Genomic DNA, 15,782 nt, shown 5'->3' on the forward strand with positions numbered 1-15,782 from the left:
GCACATAGAACAAGAAGGAACGCTCCAAGACATCCCTGGTGGTCCAGTGGTTAGGACTCCACGCTTTCACTGCAGGGGGCACGGGGTGCAATCCCTGGCCAAAAAAAAAAAAAAGAATGGACGCTCCAAATAAATACGTTCTGCCGGGTATGTGGTCAGGTTCTTGGGAAGGGCGGGGGACATTAAAGTCTGTATTTTTGTGCACAAGTCACAGGGGGTATTTCTTTCTTCTTTTTTTTTTCCTCCAGTGTTAATTTTTAAGACAGACACCTTCATACATACTTGCTATTATTTTAACCAGACACTTTGGGGTACAATTATTCTGAGATATAAATTAAAAAGGAATGAGAGGGACTTCTCTGGTGGTCCAGTGGTAAAGAATCCGCCTTCCAGTGCAGGAGATGCGAGTTTGATCCCTGGTCAGGGAACTGAGATCCCACATGCCGCAGGGCAACTAAGCTTGCGCACCACAACTACTGAGCCCGTGCGTCTCAACAAGAGCCCACGTGCCGCAAACTACAGAGCCCATGTGCCCTGGAGCCTGCGCGCCACAACTAGAGAGAAGCCCACGCGACACAATGAAGAGCCTGCAGGCCATAACTAAAGATCCTGCATGCCTCAACGAAGACCCCATGTGCCACAACTAAGACCTGACGCAGCCAAAAAAGTAAGGAAAATAAATAAATAAATATTTTTAAAAAAAGGAATGACAGTGGATTTTTTTTTTTTTTCCATTTTGCAATCTCCTGTCCCTTAATGCCATGTGAAGATCAGGTCAAAAGTTAAAACTCCTGGGGACTTCCCTGGTGGTCCAGTGGGTAAGACTCTGCACTCCCAATGCAGGGGGCTGGAGTTCAATCCCCGGTCGGGGAACTAGATCCTGCATGCATGTCACAACTAAGAAGTCCACATGACACAACTAAATATCCTGCATGCTGCAGCTTACACCTGGGGCAGCCAAGATAAATAAATAAATAATTTTTTTTTTTTTTGCAGTACGCGGGCCTCTCACTGCTGTGGCCTCTCCCGTTGCGGAGCACAGGCTCCGGACGCGCAGCCTCAGCGGCCATGGCTCCCGGGCCCAGCCGCTCCGCGGCATGTGGGATCTTCCCGGACCGGGGCACGAACCCGTGTCCCCTGCATCAGCAGGCGGACTCTCAACCACTGCACCACCAGGGAAGCCCCAATAAATAAATAATTTTTAAATAAAACCTTACAACTCCAGTTTAAGACAATGTTGACCAAGCTTTAAAGGGAAAAGCCGTTTCAGAGGTGGCCACGTCTCATTTTACCTTGTGTGGTAGGTCAGCCTCTCCGAAGCTCCTGGCCTCCCCTCAGAATCCATCAGATCACAAAGTTCTGCAACCAAAACAGAAGAGTTCCCGTTCAGGCTGAAGGAACCCCCAGAAAACCTAGAGAACAAGACCATCCGGGATTTTACTTCTTATTTGACGTCAGTTTGTCTAGAGGAAACCACAGGTTAAAATAATATTTTAGTTTGGAAAAATACTGCGTAGCTTTGCGTGCAGACGTTAATTAACCCCAGGTAAATTCCTAGGCGTCCTAGAATTCTCCTGTGGGCTTGGGGGCGGGGAGCTTCCAGACTTCCCAAGAACTGGCCGCTCGCCGTCCCGGGAGGGGGCGGGGTCAGCCGGAGGGCCGCCCTCCCGCCCTCAGCCGGTCAGAGCCGGCCCGCGGCGCCCCCCGGGGAGGAGCTGCGGTGCCCCTTCTCACTCCCTCACTCCCCCGCCAGCCCTCACCTCGTGCCGGGGACTCTCCGCCCAGCAGGCCCGACTCCTGGAGCGGAGCGGGGCGGGGGCGGGGACAACAGATGTTCCTCCTTAAGGGGGAAAGAACCGCGGCCTCTCCGAGGCGGGGAGCCCAGCCCCAGGGAGTGGGGCCCCCTCCTCACTCCTCACGTCAGAGGGGCCCCCAGGGTGCTCCGCTCCCGCAGGGCCCACCCGCACGGTGGAGGCTCTTCCCTCCCACGAGTGACCCCCCCCCGGGGCTGGGGGCCAGGTCCTCAGTCCCGCGGGGCAGCGACCCTCACCACGAGGGGAACGCGGTCTTCACTCCTGCAAGGCCACCACGGGGCCGGACGGTCCTCCTCCCACGGGGCAGGGACCCCCTCAGGGTCTGGGCTCGGCCGCCTCGGGCCCCTCCTGGACGCTGGGGCCGCTCCTCGCTGGAGGAGACCCACCCGCGTCCTGATCCGCCCGCGCGGCTTTAACCGCCGCCGCGCCCGGCAGCAGCTGCGGGGAAAGGCGCCCCGGGAAGCAACACCTCGTGCGGGGCGGGCGCACCTGCGCCCACCTGCCCGAGATCCGCAGCGCCCCCTGCAGCCTCCAGACGTAGCAAGGAACTGGCTCCTGAGGGCGACTCCGGGGGGCCGTGTTGTTACTCAAGTCGGGGCCGGCGGGACGCCCTGGGCAGGTGCAGTTGGCGCCGCGGTTGATGCTAACTCAGAGCAGCTGGGGTCGGAATACGGACGTCTGGTGCGCAGGGCACAGGACGGTCACTGCAGACTTACCTTCTGAATGGCATGTTCATTTTGTTCCCACAGTCACCATCACCGAGGCGAGAAGGAAGGTCTTGCGGTCCGGACCTGTGTGACGTCACAGGCATCTCCATGGCAACGAATCTTGAGGCTCCCTGCCCGCCGCGCCCCAACGTGCAGGCGGTGGACTCATGCTGCCCCTTCTCGAAACTCCTCTGATCCTTTCCGGCGCGCTAGGCCCCCCATTCGTGCTCCACTCGCGGCCAGAGGGGCCTTTCTAAGGACACAATTTTGCCACAAAACCTTGAGTGACTCCCCTGTGCCCTGGGCTGACCTTCACTCTTTAACCCCGCGCTCCTCCCCGGCGGCATCCTGACCGGAGCACTGCGCCTGCCCCAGGGCTGCAGCCCCTCCCACGTCTCCATCCCGGTTTGGGAAGGTACCAAGCCCCCTCCCTCCCAACCATCCACAGATCTGACTTCTGCTGGAAAGGCTTCCCTCACCCCGCCCCCATCCCGACTCTCTTAACCTCCGCGGCTTAGTTTGGCACCTCCTCCAGGAAGCCTTCCTTGACCTCGAAGTCTTGGTTAAGAGCCGCTCCTCTGCACTCCCACAGCAGGCCAGACCACCCTGTGTAGAAGCTGCCTATTGATTTCTTTTTTTAAAATTTTTATTTATTTATTTGGCTGCACCAGGTCTTAGTTGCGGCATGCAGGATCTTTAGTTGTGGCATTAGAAAACTCTTAGTTGAGGCATGCGGGATCTAGTTCCCCGACCAGGGATCGAACCTGTGCCCCCTGCATTGAGAGCTCGGAGTCTTAACCACTGGACCGCCAGGGAAGTCCCTTCCTAACAGTTTTCTATATACAAGATCATATCATCTACAAGTAGAGATAATTTTTACTCCTTCCTGTCCCATCAGGGTGCCTTTTATTTATCGGGACTAACTGCCCTAGCTGGAACCTCCAGTATGGTGTTGAATTCAAGCGGTGAAAATGAACATCCTGTCTTGTTTTTTTTTTTTTTTTTTTTTTTTGGTGGTACGCGGGCCTCTCACTGTTGTGGCCTCTCCCGTTGCGGAGCACAGGCTCCGGATGCGCAGGCTCAGCAGCCATGGCTCACGGGCCCAGCCGCTCCGCGGCATATGGGATCCTCCCAGACCGGGGCACGAACCCGTATCCCCTGCATCGGCAGGCGGACTCTCAACCACTGCGCCACCAGGGAGGCCCCCTGTCTTGTTTTTAATTGTGCATTGATTTGTAGTGCCAAGTACCTTCAGTCTGTTTGAGTTACAAAGATATGTTAAAGAAAAGATGAAATACTTGCAGATGAATTGATACGGTGAAATTCAGAAATTGCTTCAGAAAGCTGAGGGCACGGAGGGAAGTTGTGTGGGGTGTGGATCGGCCTGACTGGCCGTGACCAGCTGGCTGAATCGGAACAACAGCACATGAGGTTCCACGTACAATGAACAGAGTTCAAATGTTAAATATTTTATTGGCTTCATCCATTCAACTTTTTGTAAAGTGGGTAGTTGGTTTATCAATTTTTTTCACTCTGATTGGTTTTTTTTTTTAACTTGGAATTAAAAAAACAACAGTGCTTTTTGGACCACATTTAAAGCTCTAGAACTTTCATTGGTCTAGTGTTGAGGACTTAACAGTACTTTCATGAGAAGATGATGTATGTTAGGGACTTTCCTGGTGGTCCAGTGGTTAAGAATCCGCCTTCCAATGCAGGGGGTGCAGGTTTGATCCCTGATCAGGGAACTAAGATCCCACATGCCGCAGGGCTACTGAGCCCGCGCACCACAACTAAGACCTGACACAGCCAAAAATAAATAAACATTATTAAAAAAAAAAAAAAAGATGATGTATGTTCTGAGCAGAGAGATACACTTGGCAGATAATATGCTCAGCTCCTCGGAGATGCAACAGCATCACAGGATCTTTGTTCAGATTTTGATGGTGCTATTAATACACCATGACTCACGAAGGGCCCTGCTTCCTGTAATGTTCCTCCTAGGAGGAAAAGTGATGTTCCTTCCTATAGAAGCATAATCTCTTATCACACTTTCAAAGGTTTGAGCAGATCTTGAAGTCTTAGAAAAAGGAAGGACATCTTTCCAAATTATACAAAATTGTTTAAACAATTTGCCATCCCCACAGGAAGGGGGGAAATATCAGTTGTGTGTACCAGGTATTCATTCAATCCACAAATACATATCAGGTGCACCGGGCTGGCAGTGAGCAAACTATGTACGTGCTTACCTTTGTAGTTGACAGACAGCAAGACGGACCGTAGACTAATTGCAGGACAATTGTGAGAAATGCCACCAAGAAAGGGAGAGGATGCAGGGAGTGTAGCCACAGGTAAACTGAGGCCAGGCAGCGGGAGGATTTAGCCTGGGACCGAGGGGCACGAAGACCATCCCAGGTGAGATATTGCTTCATGGGTACAGAGTTTCTGTTTGGGGTATGAAAAAGTTTGGGAAATAGTGTTGATGGTTGCACAACATTTTGAATATAGTTAATGCCATTGAACCGTACACTTAACAATGGTAAACGTTAGGTTATGTACATTTTACTGTCCCAGGTGGAGGAGCTGTGATGTGGTGTATGAAGGCCTTGAGAGACCAGGTATCTAGGACACAGCGCAGGACAGGCTCCGTCAATCACACGCTTTGAATGGGGCTTTGAATGGTAAAGCAGGTGTGGAAAAAAGCCGAGGTCTGCGGACAACCCACTGGGGAAGTGAGTAGTGGGAAACACAGTCCATTCATGGCCTCACCTCTTACCCGTGGCCACTTGAAGCTGCAGTTTCCTCATCTATCAAAAGGGATCAGTAATGATACTTAGAAGATTGCAAACTCAACTGAGAACCCAGAATGATAATTGTTGAAGCTGGCTGATGGGTATGTAGTGGCTCATAAAACAGTTCCCTCTACTTTTGTGTGTGTCTATAAACATACATAATATAAAATTTACCATTTTAACCTTTTTTAAGTGTACAGGTCAGTGGAATCAAATACAATTACATTGTTGTGCAACCAACCATCACTACCATCCATCTCCAGAACTTTTTCATCATCTCCAACTGGAACTCTGCCCCCATTAAATACCAACTCCCCAGCCCCCAGCCCCTGGCAACCACTATTCCACTGTGTCTCTATGAATTTGACTTGCTCCAGGGACCTCATATTAAGTGGAATCATACAGGGGACTTCCCTGGAAGTCCAATGGTTAAGACTCCGAGCTTCCACTGCAGGGGGCACAGGTTTGATCCCTGGTCAGGGAACTAAGATCCTGCATGCCCCAGAGCCAAAAAAAAAATTTTTTTTAATTAATTAAAAGAAGTAAGTGGAATCATAAATACAGTATTTGTCCTTCCATGTCTGGCTTACTTCATGTAGCTTACTGTCCTCAAGATTTATCCATGTCATAGCATGTGCCAGAATATCTTTCCTCTTTAAGGCTGAATAATATTTCATTGTGTATATGATGTACCACATTTTGTTTATCCATTAATTCACTGATGAGTGTTTGGATTGTTTCTACCTTTTGGCTAATATGAATGACACTGCTATGAACACTGGTGTACAAATACCTTTTTGAGTCACTGCTTTCTGAGTATATACCCAGTAGTGAATTGCTGGATCATATGGTAATTGTTCATTTTTTGAGGGACCACCAAACTCTTTTACATTTTTTCAATAACAGTTTGAGGGCCTCCCTGGTGGCGCAGTGGTTGAGAGTCCGCCTGCCGATGCAGGGGATACGGGTTCGTGCCCCGATCCAGGAGGATCCCATATGCCGCGGAGCGGCTGGGCCCGTGAGCCATGGCCGCTGAGCCTGTGCGTCCGGAGCCTGTGCTCCGCAACGGGAGAGGCCACAACAGTGAGAGGCCCGCGTACCGCAAAAAAAAAAAAAAAAAAAAAAATAACAGTTTGAGATATTCATATACTATATAATTCATTCACTTTAAAGTGTACAGTTCAGTGACTTTTACTATATTCACAGTATTGCATAGCCATCACAATCAATTTTTCAACACTATGATCACCCCAAAAAGAAACTCTACACTCATTAAGTGGTCACTCTCCATGGCTCTTCCCCAGAGTCCCTGGCCAACCATGCAGCTACTACGTTCTGTCTCTATGGACTTGCCTATTCTGGACATTTCACATGAGTAAGATCATACAATAAATTTGTGGCCTTTTGTGACTGGCTTCTTTCACTTGGCATGGTTTTCAAGGTTCATTCTTTCTATGGCAACAATATTCCAAATAATAGTCCATTGCACCATTACACCACATTTATTTATCCATTCATCCATCCATTGATGGACATTTGGTTTGTTTCCACCTTTTGGCTTTTATGAATAACGCTGCTATGAAAACGTGTGTACACATATCCTGTGGATACGGAGGGCTGACCACGTCATTTATATAAGGGACTTCAGCATCCTCAGATTTTGATATCCTTGGGGGTCCCAGAACCAAGCCCCTGAGGGACAGATACCCAGGGAGGACTGTTATGTGTTTTTGTGGACACGTTTTCCATTTCTCCTGGGTACATACCTAAGAGTGGAATTGCTAGATCATATGGTAATTCTAGGCTTCACTTTTCCAGGAAGTGCCAGGCTGTTTTCCAAAAGGGCACCATTTTCCATTCCCATCAGCAGCGTGTCGAGGTTCCAATTTCTCCACGTCCTTGTCAACACCTATTTGTCCCTCTCTGCTTTTTGCAAGTGTTTTGGAAATCTCCAAAATAAAAGTTAGGAAAACAATTAGAAACTGTAAGTTAAAGTGTTTGTAAACTGTGAAGTGCTTACACTAATTTGTTAACAAATATTTGAGTGCCTGCCATGTGCCCAACATTAAGTATCTGGGATACATAAGGGAACAAAACAAACATCTCTATTCTTGGAAGTCAGGACTGGTCCTACTGGCTCTTCCTAAACCTCAATCTTTGGAGGCAAGGTCGTCAGACCCTAGCTCGGGGCTGTGGGATAGAGAAGCCAGTGGGAGCTGGCGTGCTTGCGCCCTTGTACCATAAGTAGGATTATTCCCACCTGTAGCATAAAATGGAATAAGGGGCACCTCATGAAGATGAAACAACTTCAGAGTTGGTGGAGCTGATCTACCAAATCCCCTCAGTATTCCTGGTATTGAGGACGTTTCTCAAGGGGTGGGCATGGGGTCGCCCATCCTAAAAAAGCAGCCCCATGGCAGACCATAGCAACTGCCTTCCCATTGGCTAAGTTGCTGGACAGTCTCCAATCCAGGCCCGAGGCTAATGGCTCACGTTCAAGGCACACACAGTTAATCAGTTTCAGCCTCCAGCTTTCTCTCCTCAGACGCCCATGTGTTCCCCAAATCTCACACATCCCGGCTCTCAAGCCTGGCCTATTATGCTGGGAAGCCCCCCACTTCTTTGTTGAAGTGGGGTCAGCTTTGTGTCAGCTGCCACGCCCTTCCTGGAGCACCCCCCTCCCCGGCCCTGCCCCACCAGCTGACCCCTCCTAGCTCTGCGCTTTCACCTCAGCTGGGGCTCCTTGGCCTTCACCGTGGCCAGCTTCCCAGTGATGTACCTCTCATCTGTGTGCAGGGCTGGTCCTTCGGTGGCATTCAATCAAAACATATGACAAATCCGTGCTTGGTAGGAACTACTGAAAGTTCTGAGGCCCGAGAGAGCAAGGGCACAGTAAGCTAGAGGGGGCTGGCACTTGCAGACCTGAGCCCAGGTAAGGAAGTCAACCTCCCAGGACTCACAGAACAGGAGGAAAGGTCCTACCTGACCAGGCACCTGCTAAGCCCACTACCTAGGAAGCGCCAGAACAGGCTTTTTTTTTTTCTTTTCAAGGTTAAAATGAAGCAGAACAGGCTTTTAAGGTACCTTGGCTCCAATTTACAAGTAATTAGGTGCAGGACATGGCCGGCTCAGTCACTTTTGAACCCCAATAGACTGCTTTCTATACCTTTGCGTTGCTTTTTTCATTTGCTAATCATGTACACTCATGTACCACACACCATTAAAATTCACCCATTTTGTGTACTTTAAATTTTAATAAACATTTACAGCTGTGCAGCCATCGCCTCAAGTTTTGGGGCACAGAATCTCGTCCCTCTGCAGTTATGTCCCACTAGGACTCCTGGCGCCAGGCAACCCGCTGAGCTGCTTTTTGCTGTCGTAGTTGTGCCTCTTCTCGAATTTTATGAAAATGCAATCACAGTAGGTAGTTTTTTCTGTCTGGCTTCTTCCACTATGTTTACCTAGGTCTCATTTCTCAGTTCTCAGCATACAGGTCTTGCAAGACTTCTTGTAAAATTTATTCCTATATGGTATTATGCATTTTAAAATATTAATGACTTCTTTGTTGCTAACAAAATTTCAATCTGATCTCGTATCTTAGGATTTTGCTATACTTATTCTTGTACCAATTCTGTAGATTCCTTTCTGACTGTCCTCACAGCCACATAATCTGTGAATAAGGAATGTTTTTCCACCTCGCACCACACCCTTGTCTCTGCTTTTCAGCACTCTAGGCAGGGTGGGACCTAACCCTGGACTGGGCAGCAGCTGGCTCGAGACCCCGCCAGCCTGAGGGGCATCACCTCCAGGCCGTGTTCGTGTGTCCTTCAGCTCAACTCCTTACCACCACCCCCCCTCCCGGGGCTGGGCATCCACGGTCTCCATGGTCCAGTCACTGGCACACGAGTTCTGGGGGTACTACAGTTCCAAAGTACAGGTATCTGCCATAAACGCTTTCCAGTAACTCAGAAAACATGCTCAGTGGGAGATCTTTTTTTAAGTGGGAGATCTTTTTTTAAGTGGGAGACTATTTATATAGGCTCTCAGTTTGTTTCCCTTAAATGCTCCTTTGGATTTAAGTGGATTCCTCTATATTCCTACTAGACACGGGAAACGCAGAAGAAAACTTCCCCTCTGCCCTGGCCTTTCAATTCCTAATTCCTCAGCAGTGTGGACACCTCAATTCTCTCCTTAGACAAGTGGGAGGTAAGAACTGCTGCTGCAGAAGATTCTAAGGATTAAAGGCGATTACTTCACTGGGCACTTGGTACCCACTGAACACTAGGTGACAGATCTTCCGCAGCATAGGACTCTCAGGTCCTCTCCCTGCCCCCATTTATCACGGTCACCCTTCACGTGGTCTTAGGCTCGGGATGCAGATCCTGTACAGAGCTGCTACCACCAACTTTCCCAAAGCTCACGCCTCTCCAACTGCTGCTCACAGCCATCGGCACCTTCTCTACAGCCACCTTGCCTGACGCGCAATAAGGAACCAGAGACCCAGGAGCAGAGGCGGTTTCAGGTGGAACGGCACTCATTAAGTACGCGTGGTGAACAACTTCCAGACATTCCTAAGGCCAAGGTAGTTCAGAGACGATAATTAGAGCATCAGATACGTTTCACAAATACCGTCAAAAGCGCAGTCTGGACATGAAAATCCTACGGGAGAATGGTATTAGGAAATTTAACACATAGTGTCAGATTCACCTGTTCTCATCTGTCTTTTAGGGATATATACTCTGGGGATTCCCTGGTCGTCCAGTAGTTAAGACTCCAAGATTCCACTGCAGGGGGCGTGGGTTCAATCCCTGGTCAGGGAACTAAGATACCACCTAAAATCCTGCATGCTGCACAGCCAAAAAAAAAAAAACACACAAAAATCCCCAAAAAAACACATCACGAGAACGTATGCTCACCCCCCACCTGCCACCTGAGTGTGCCCTGAAGATCACAGCAGTAAGACTCCGGCAGTCCACACCGATCATCTATTCCCTTGACTCCTCGTAGGCAAGTGTGCACACCTAACATTTTACATTCTGGGACCATCCCGTCACCTATACCCACCCCCCAAATAAGACATTTTCACGTAAGTTCTTTTTAATTTATGTGTATTTGTTACAACTTTTAAAGCAGAATGTGACTTGAGCACTATGTTTCCATTCACAAAACTTGCTCCGAGTCACTTTTCAAACAGCTTTACAACATGCCTAGATAGGCTTATAATTCTGCTACTCTCAACAACACTTTTCTGTGGAAAACAAGCCCTATGTATGGACAGTGACTCCCATCAAGTTGGTTTTGGTTCAGTTGAACATACTAATTTCTAGGGGCCTGGCACATGCAGTCAATACAGGCGATGGAAGGTTTAAAAAGTAAATCCCAGAAGATGAAAGTTGCTTTAAGAAGTATTTTCTTTTAAACATCAAGGTATATACTTCAGAACACTTCAGTGACAGAAGATTTGGTCTACTAAAGAATCCGCTTGATAGCTGAACACTTCAGACCATAAAGTTAACGTAGGTTACATACACCTTACAACAAACGCTATAAAATAAGCCAACATGAAACTAGAAAAAAACTAGCTCTGCTTTTAGTGCCTAAATTATCACAGTATCACACTTAGTAGAAAGAAATCTTATCTTCCCCTTAAGTAGTTGTCATGCCATACAGGTTTTTAAATGTTAACAAAAATAAAGAAATACTTGAAAACATTATCAGAAGAACTGAAAACAAGAGTGTTGAACACGCGGCTACGTATTCCTCAGGCAGAGCTCAGTCTACTTCTTCCATGCGGGACGTGTCATCGTCTCCTTCGAGGGGCGGCATCTCCTCCGTTACAGCAGCACTGCTGTCATCAGCAGTGGGGTCATCTTCATCAATACCTTTTTGGAAATAAACACCACGGATTAGATTTCCTAAAACCACCTAACTATCCCAACACTGCCAGTTCATACCCACCTTCCAAGGCTGAGCAATTACAGGGTATATGACCCCGTTTCATTTTTTATCCTGTACAATCAAAAGGCCTATTACACCTCTTTAACTCACGTGACTTAGGGTTTCCCAAACTGAATGGGACAGCCCAACTTTGTTCAAATTGCTGAAAGTTATGTTACCCTTTTCAACAGTCATGTGTTTAAGCTTTTCCCCCAATAGTACTGACACGTGGTATTTGCACAAGGCTTACCAAGACCAAGTTTGATCATCCTATAGATCCTGTTAGCATGTGTCTGGGGATCCTCCAGACTGAAGCCAGAAGACAGGAGAGCCGTTTCGTACAGCAGGATGACCAGATCCTTCACAGACTTGTCATTCTTGTCAGCCTCTGCCTTCTGCCTCAAGGTCTCAATGATGGAATGGTCAGGGTTTATCTCCAGGTGCTTCTTCGCTGCCATGTAACCCATCGTTGAGTTGTCTCTCAGCGCCTGAGCCTTCATGATCCTTTCCATGTTTGCTGTCCAGCCATACGTGCTTGTGACAATGCAGCATGGGGATGTCACCAATCGGTTAGACACGACCACCTATAATCAAAACACAGTGATAACTAGGCCTAAGAAGATTTCATATTCTAACTTGTAAGTACTTGTTGTCAGCTTTATTATGAACATTTAAAGAACTTCAGTATTGACGAATCAGAAACACTATTTGCAAACTCAGATACCTGACATTTTCTTCCTTTGAGTTCTCTTACACTTGAAGTCTTTAAGGATCTTGAGATCTATATCCATCACTAAATGGAAATGCTAAAGTTTTCTATTAGTAAGTTAAGAAAACTTCAGTTTGAAAAACACCTGACACTCCTTTTAAATGTAGGTGAGAAGACTGTATTCACACACCTTTTCAACTTTCTTCTCCAAGATGTCCTTCATGATTTTGCAGAGGTTTTCAAACTTTGTCTTTTTTTCTTCCTGTTTCTTTTTCTCTTCTTCGTCCTCTGGAAGTTCCAGGCCCTCTTTGGTGACTGACACTAAGGTCTTCCCCTCAAACTCCTTCAGCTGCTGCACACAATACTCATCAATAGGCTCGATCATGTAGATCACTTCCAAGCCGTGCTTCCGAAGACGTTCCACAAAGGCAGAGTTAGCTACCTGGTCCTTAGTCTCACCTGATATGTGAAAAAGTTTTAGATCCGTAACAGGAAGCAGTTTCATTTCCTTTTGTTTCTTCCTATGTAGTCTGTTCTAAACACAGACATGGGCTAGGCTCACACTACATTGCCTAGATTAACCCCTACTAATTTATATGTTAACACCACATGGGTAGAAAACACACCCAACTGTTCCTATGAAATCACAAGCAAAGATACGACTAACATTTATTGCCCATTACCTGTGATGTAATAGATGTGTTTCTGGTTCTCCTTCATTCTTGTGCAGTAGTCCTTGAGGGAAACCATCTCATCACCAGAAGCAGAAGTGTAGTACCTCAACAGCTCTGAAAGTTTCTTTCGATTTTGAGAATCTTCATGTATTCCAAGCTGAAAAATAGGTGAGCTTTAGGCAAACTTTCTCTGCATTAAAAAATCATTTAAAATGACAAGCCATCCCTGGTGGCACAGTGGCTCAGAGTCCGCCTGCCGGTGCAGGGGACACGGGTTCGTGTCCCGGTCCGGGAAGATCCCACATGCCGCGGAGCGGCTAGGCCCGTGAGCCATGGCCGCTGAGCCTGCGCGTCCGGAGCCTGTGCTCCGCAACGGGAGAGGCCACAACAGGGAGAGGCCCGCGTACCACAAAAAAAAATAAAAATAAAAAAATAATAAAAATAAAAATAAAATGAGAAGCCAGTTTGATTACTAGTCCTAATGGTGAAGTGTGTTTATAACTAACCTTAATGTTTTTAGAGAACTGCTCATAAAACTTCTTGTAGTTCTCTTTATCTTCTGCCAGTTCAGTGAAGAGTTCTAAGCATTTTTTGACCAAATTCTTCCTAATAACTTTCAAAATTTTGCTTTGTTGCAGCATCTCACGGGAAATGTTTAAAGGGAGATCCTCCGAGTCCACCACGCCTCTGATGAAGTCTGAAAAAACAGACCAAATGCGCTCAAGGTCACTCCAAAGACAAAATCGACAAAAACGTAAACCCGAAAAACCACAGACAAACGACTTTTTCCCCTTTAAAAACCGGGAGTTGATGGGCTGAACTGCTCTGACCGGTGACGGCGGCCGCTCTTCCCGCCCAACCGCACTTACTCAGATACTCGGGGATCAGCTCCTCGCAGTTGTCCATGATGAAAACTCTGCGAACATACAACTTAATGTTGTTCTTTTTCTTTCTGTTTTCGAACAGGTCAAAGGGAGCACGTCTTGGGACAAAAAGAAGAGCTCTGAATTCCAGCTGTCCTTCAACTGAAAAATGCTGTAATAAAACACAGCCAAGATCAAGACGGTGCAATCAACTTTCACCAACAGGTACCTCTTAACCCCCAGAGCCAAACACTTGCAGTTACCTAACTTCAAGACTTCGGGAGAAGGACGGGGCAGTGGGCAAGAGAAAGCTGCCAGAAACCACCCTCAAATTTAACAGTCTGAGGCAGAGCGCCTGCAGAGGCACCGGCTTTGACGCCCCCGGAGCTCACCTTCACCGCCAGGTGATCTTCCCAGTCGTTGGTCAAGCTTTTGTAGAACTCTCCGTACTCCTCGTTACTAATGTCGTCAGGGTTTCTGGTCCAAATAGGCTTCGTCTTGTTCAGTTCTTCCTGGTCGATGTACTTCTCCTTGATCTTCTTCTTCTTCTTCTTGTCACCATCCTTCTTTTCTTCCTCCTCTTCCTCAGAGCCAACATCTTCTATCTCAGGTTTGTCCTCAGACTCCTTGTCTTCTTTTTCCTTTTCTTCTTCTTTGTCTTCCTTTTCTTCTGCCTCGTCGTCACTGACTTCTTTATCACGTTCCTTCTCCACCTTCAAAAGACGTACGTAGATCACGTCACCTCTCCATCCCAGAACTAAGAAAATAAGCTGAACAGCGCTGAGGTATTTACACCCAAAACCAACTGAAAACAGTAAGTAGCCAGGAAGCTACTCATCAGCTTCTGATGTTATCTCAACAGCCCTGGGTGCCTGGACAGAGTAAGACAGAGCTCCACCCACCAGCCCAGTAAACACTGCAAGTTCAGAACTCCTCATCTTTTATCAAGAGCTCTAAGGACTAAAGATTTCAATTCAGTCGCTTTGGTTACCTACGTGAAAAACAGACACTCACAAAAAGAGTGATGGGATAGCCGATAAACTGCGAGTGCTTCTTCACAATCTCTTTTATTCTCCGTTCCTCTAAGTACTCAGTTTGGTCTTCTTTAAGATGCAGAATAACTTTTGTTCCACGACCCATAGGTTCTCCTGAAAAGGAAATGGAAAATCGAGCTCAATTTCAATCTCAATGGCCTAATCAAGGTTCACGAACATACTGTCAATTTAGCTCTCCTAGCAGTCATTTTAACATCTGTGAAGCACGGCTTTACCCTTACTGCAAAGGGAAAGACTCCCAGAGCAGTTAACGGCCAAGATAAACAACCGCAAGAACAGGCTATCCCACTTCAGGAAAACACAAGTTTTTTTTTTTTTTAAAAACACACACTTCACAGCACCTTCAGGGGCCCACTGCCTCCACTAACGACTGACCCAGCAAGGTGCTCTCTCGGATGCCCACCTGTGTCAGTCCTCACTGTGAAGGACCCTCCTGCAGAAGACTCCCAGGCATACTGCTCATCGTCATTATGTTTGGTGATCACGGTCACTTTCTCGGCCACCAAATAGGCCGAATAAAACCCGACGCCAAACTGGCCAATCATAGAAATATCTGCACCAGCCTGCAAAGCCTCCATGAACGCCTTGGTCCCAGACTTGGCAATGGTACCAAGATTGTTGATCAAATCGGCCTTGGTCATTCCAATCCCGGTGTCCACAATAGTGAGCGTGCGATCTTGCTTGTTCGGAATGAGATTAATATGCAGCTCTTTCCCAGAATCTAGTTTACTGGGGTCTGTCAAGCTCTCATACCTGATCTTGTCCAGAGCCTATTAAAAAAAACACAGAAGATTACGCACAAGGCCCCTAAATGGTAAATTTTACACCGAAACTAAATCCAAATTCTACATTGAAAGACTTACATCGGACGAATTTGAAATAAGCTCCCTCAAAAAGATCTCTTTATTCGAGTAGAATGTGTTGATGATCAGCGACATCAACTGGGCAATTTCCGCCTGGAAGGCGAACGTCTCCACCTCCTCCTCCTCCATCGGCTGGTCTTGGGTCTGGGTTTCCTCGGGCATCTGGAGACGACACGGAGCCAGTGAGGCCGCCGGACGGGGTCCCGCCACGTCCCGCGCCCGCTTCGGACGCCGGTGCGCGCACGAGGCGCCGGCTGACAAAGGGATGACCTCATTCCGAGGCCCCAGAGCCGCCGCAGCCCACGCCGGCCGTGCGCACGGGCGCCGCTCCCGCGCGACTCCGCCATGACGCCGCCGCCCCCCACCCCCAC

General features: G+C 47.8%; 1 protein-coding gene across 1 annotated transcript; it reads right to left on the reverse strand.

The window, feature by feature from the left end:
- Window positions 1-10,703: 10,703 nt before the first annotated feature.
- HSP90AA1 (heat shock protein 90 alpha family class A member 1) lies at window positions 10,704-15,573 on the reverse strand (the record flags this gene model as incomplete). The annotated part of the gene is made up of 10 exons (XM_079699469.1): window positions 10,704-11,192; window positions 11,498-11,831; window positions 12,147-12,415; window positions 12,640-12,787; window positions 13,137-13,327; window positions 13,500-13,665; window positions 13,886-14,206; window positions 14,508-14,641; window positions 14,952-15,318; window positions 15,412-15,573. 10 exons carry the CDS (start codon window positions 15,571-15,573, stop codon window positions 11,083-11,085), a joined length of 2,202 nt encoding a protein of 733 aa, XP_079555595.1. The 3' UTR covers window positions 10,704-11,082.
- Between the last annotated feature and the right edge of the window lie 209 nt (window positions 15,574-15,782).

This window comes from Hyperoodon ampullatus (assembly GCF_949752795.1).
Source record: "Hyperoodon ampullatus genome assembly, chromosome: 3".
Taxonomy (NCBI): domain Eukaryota; kingdom Metazoa; phylum Chordata; class Mammalia; order Artiodactyla; family Ziphiidae; genus Hyperoodon; species Hyperoodon ampullatus.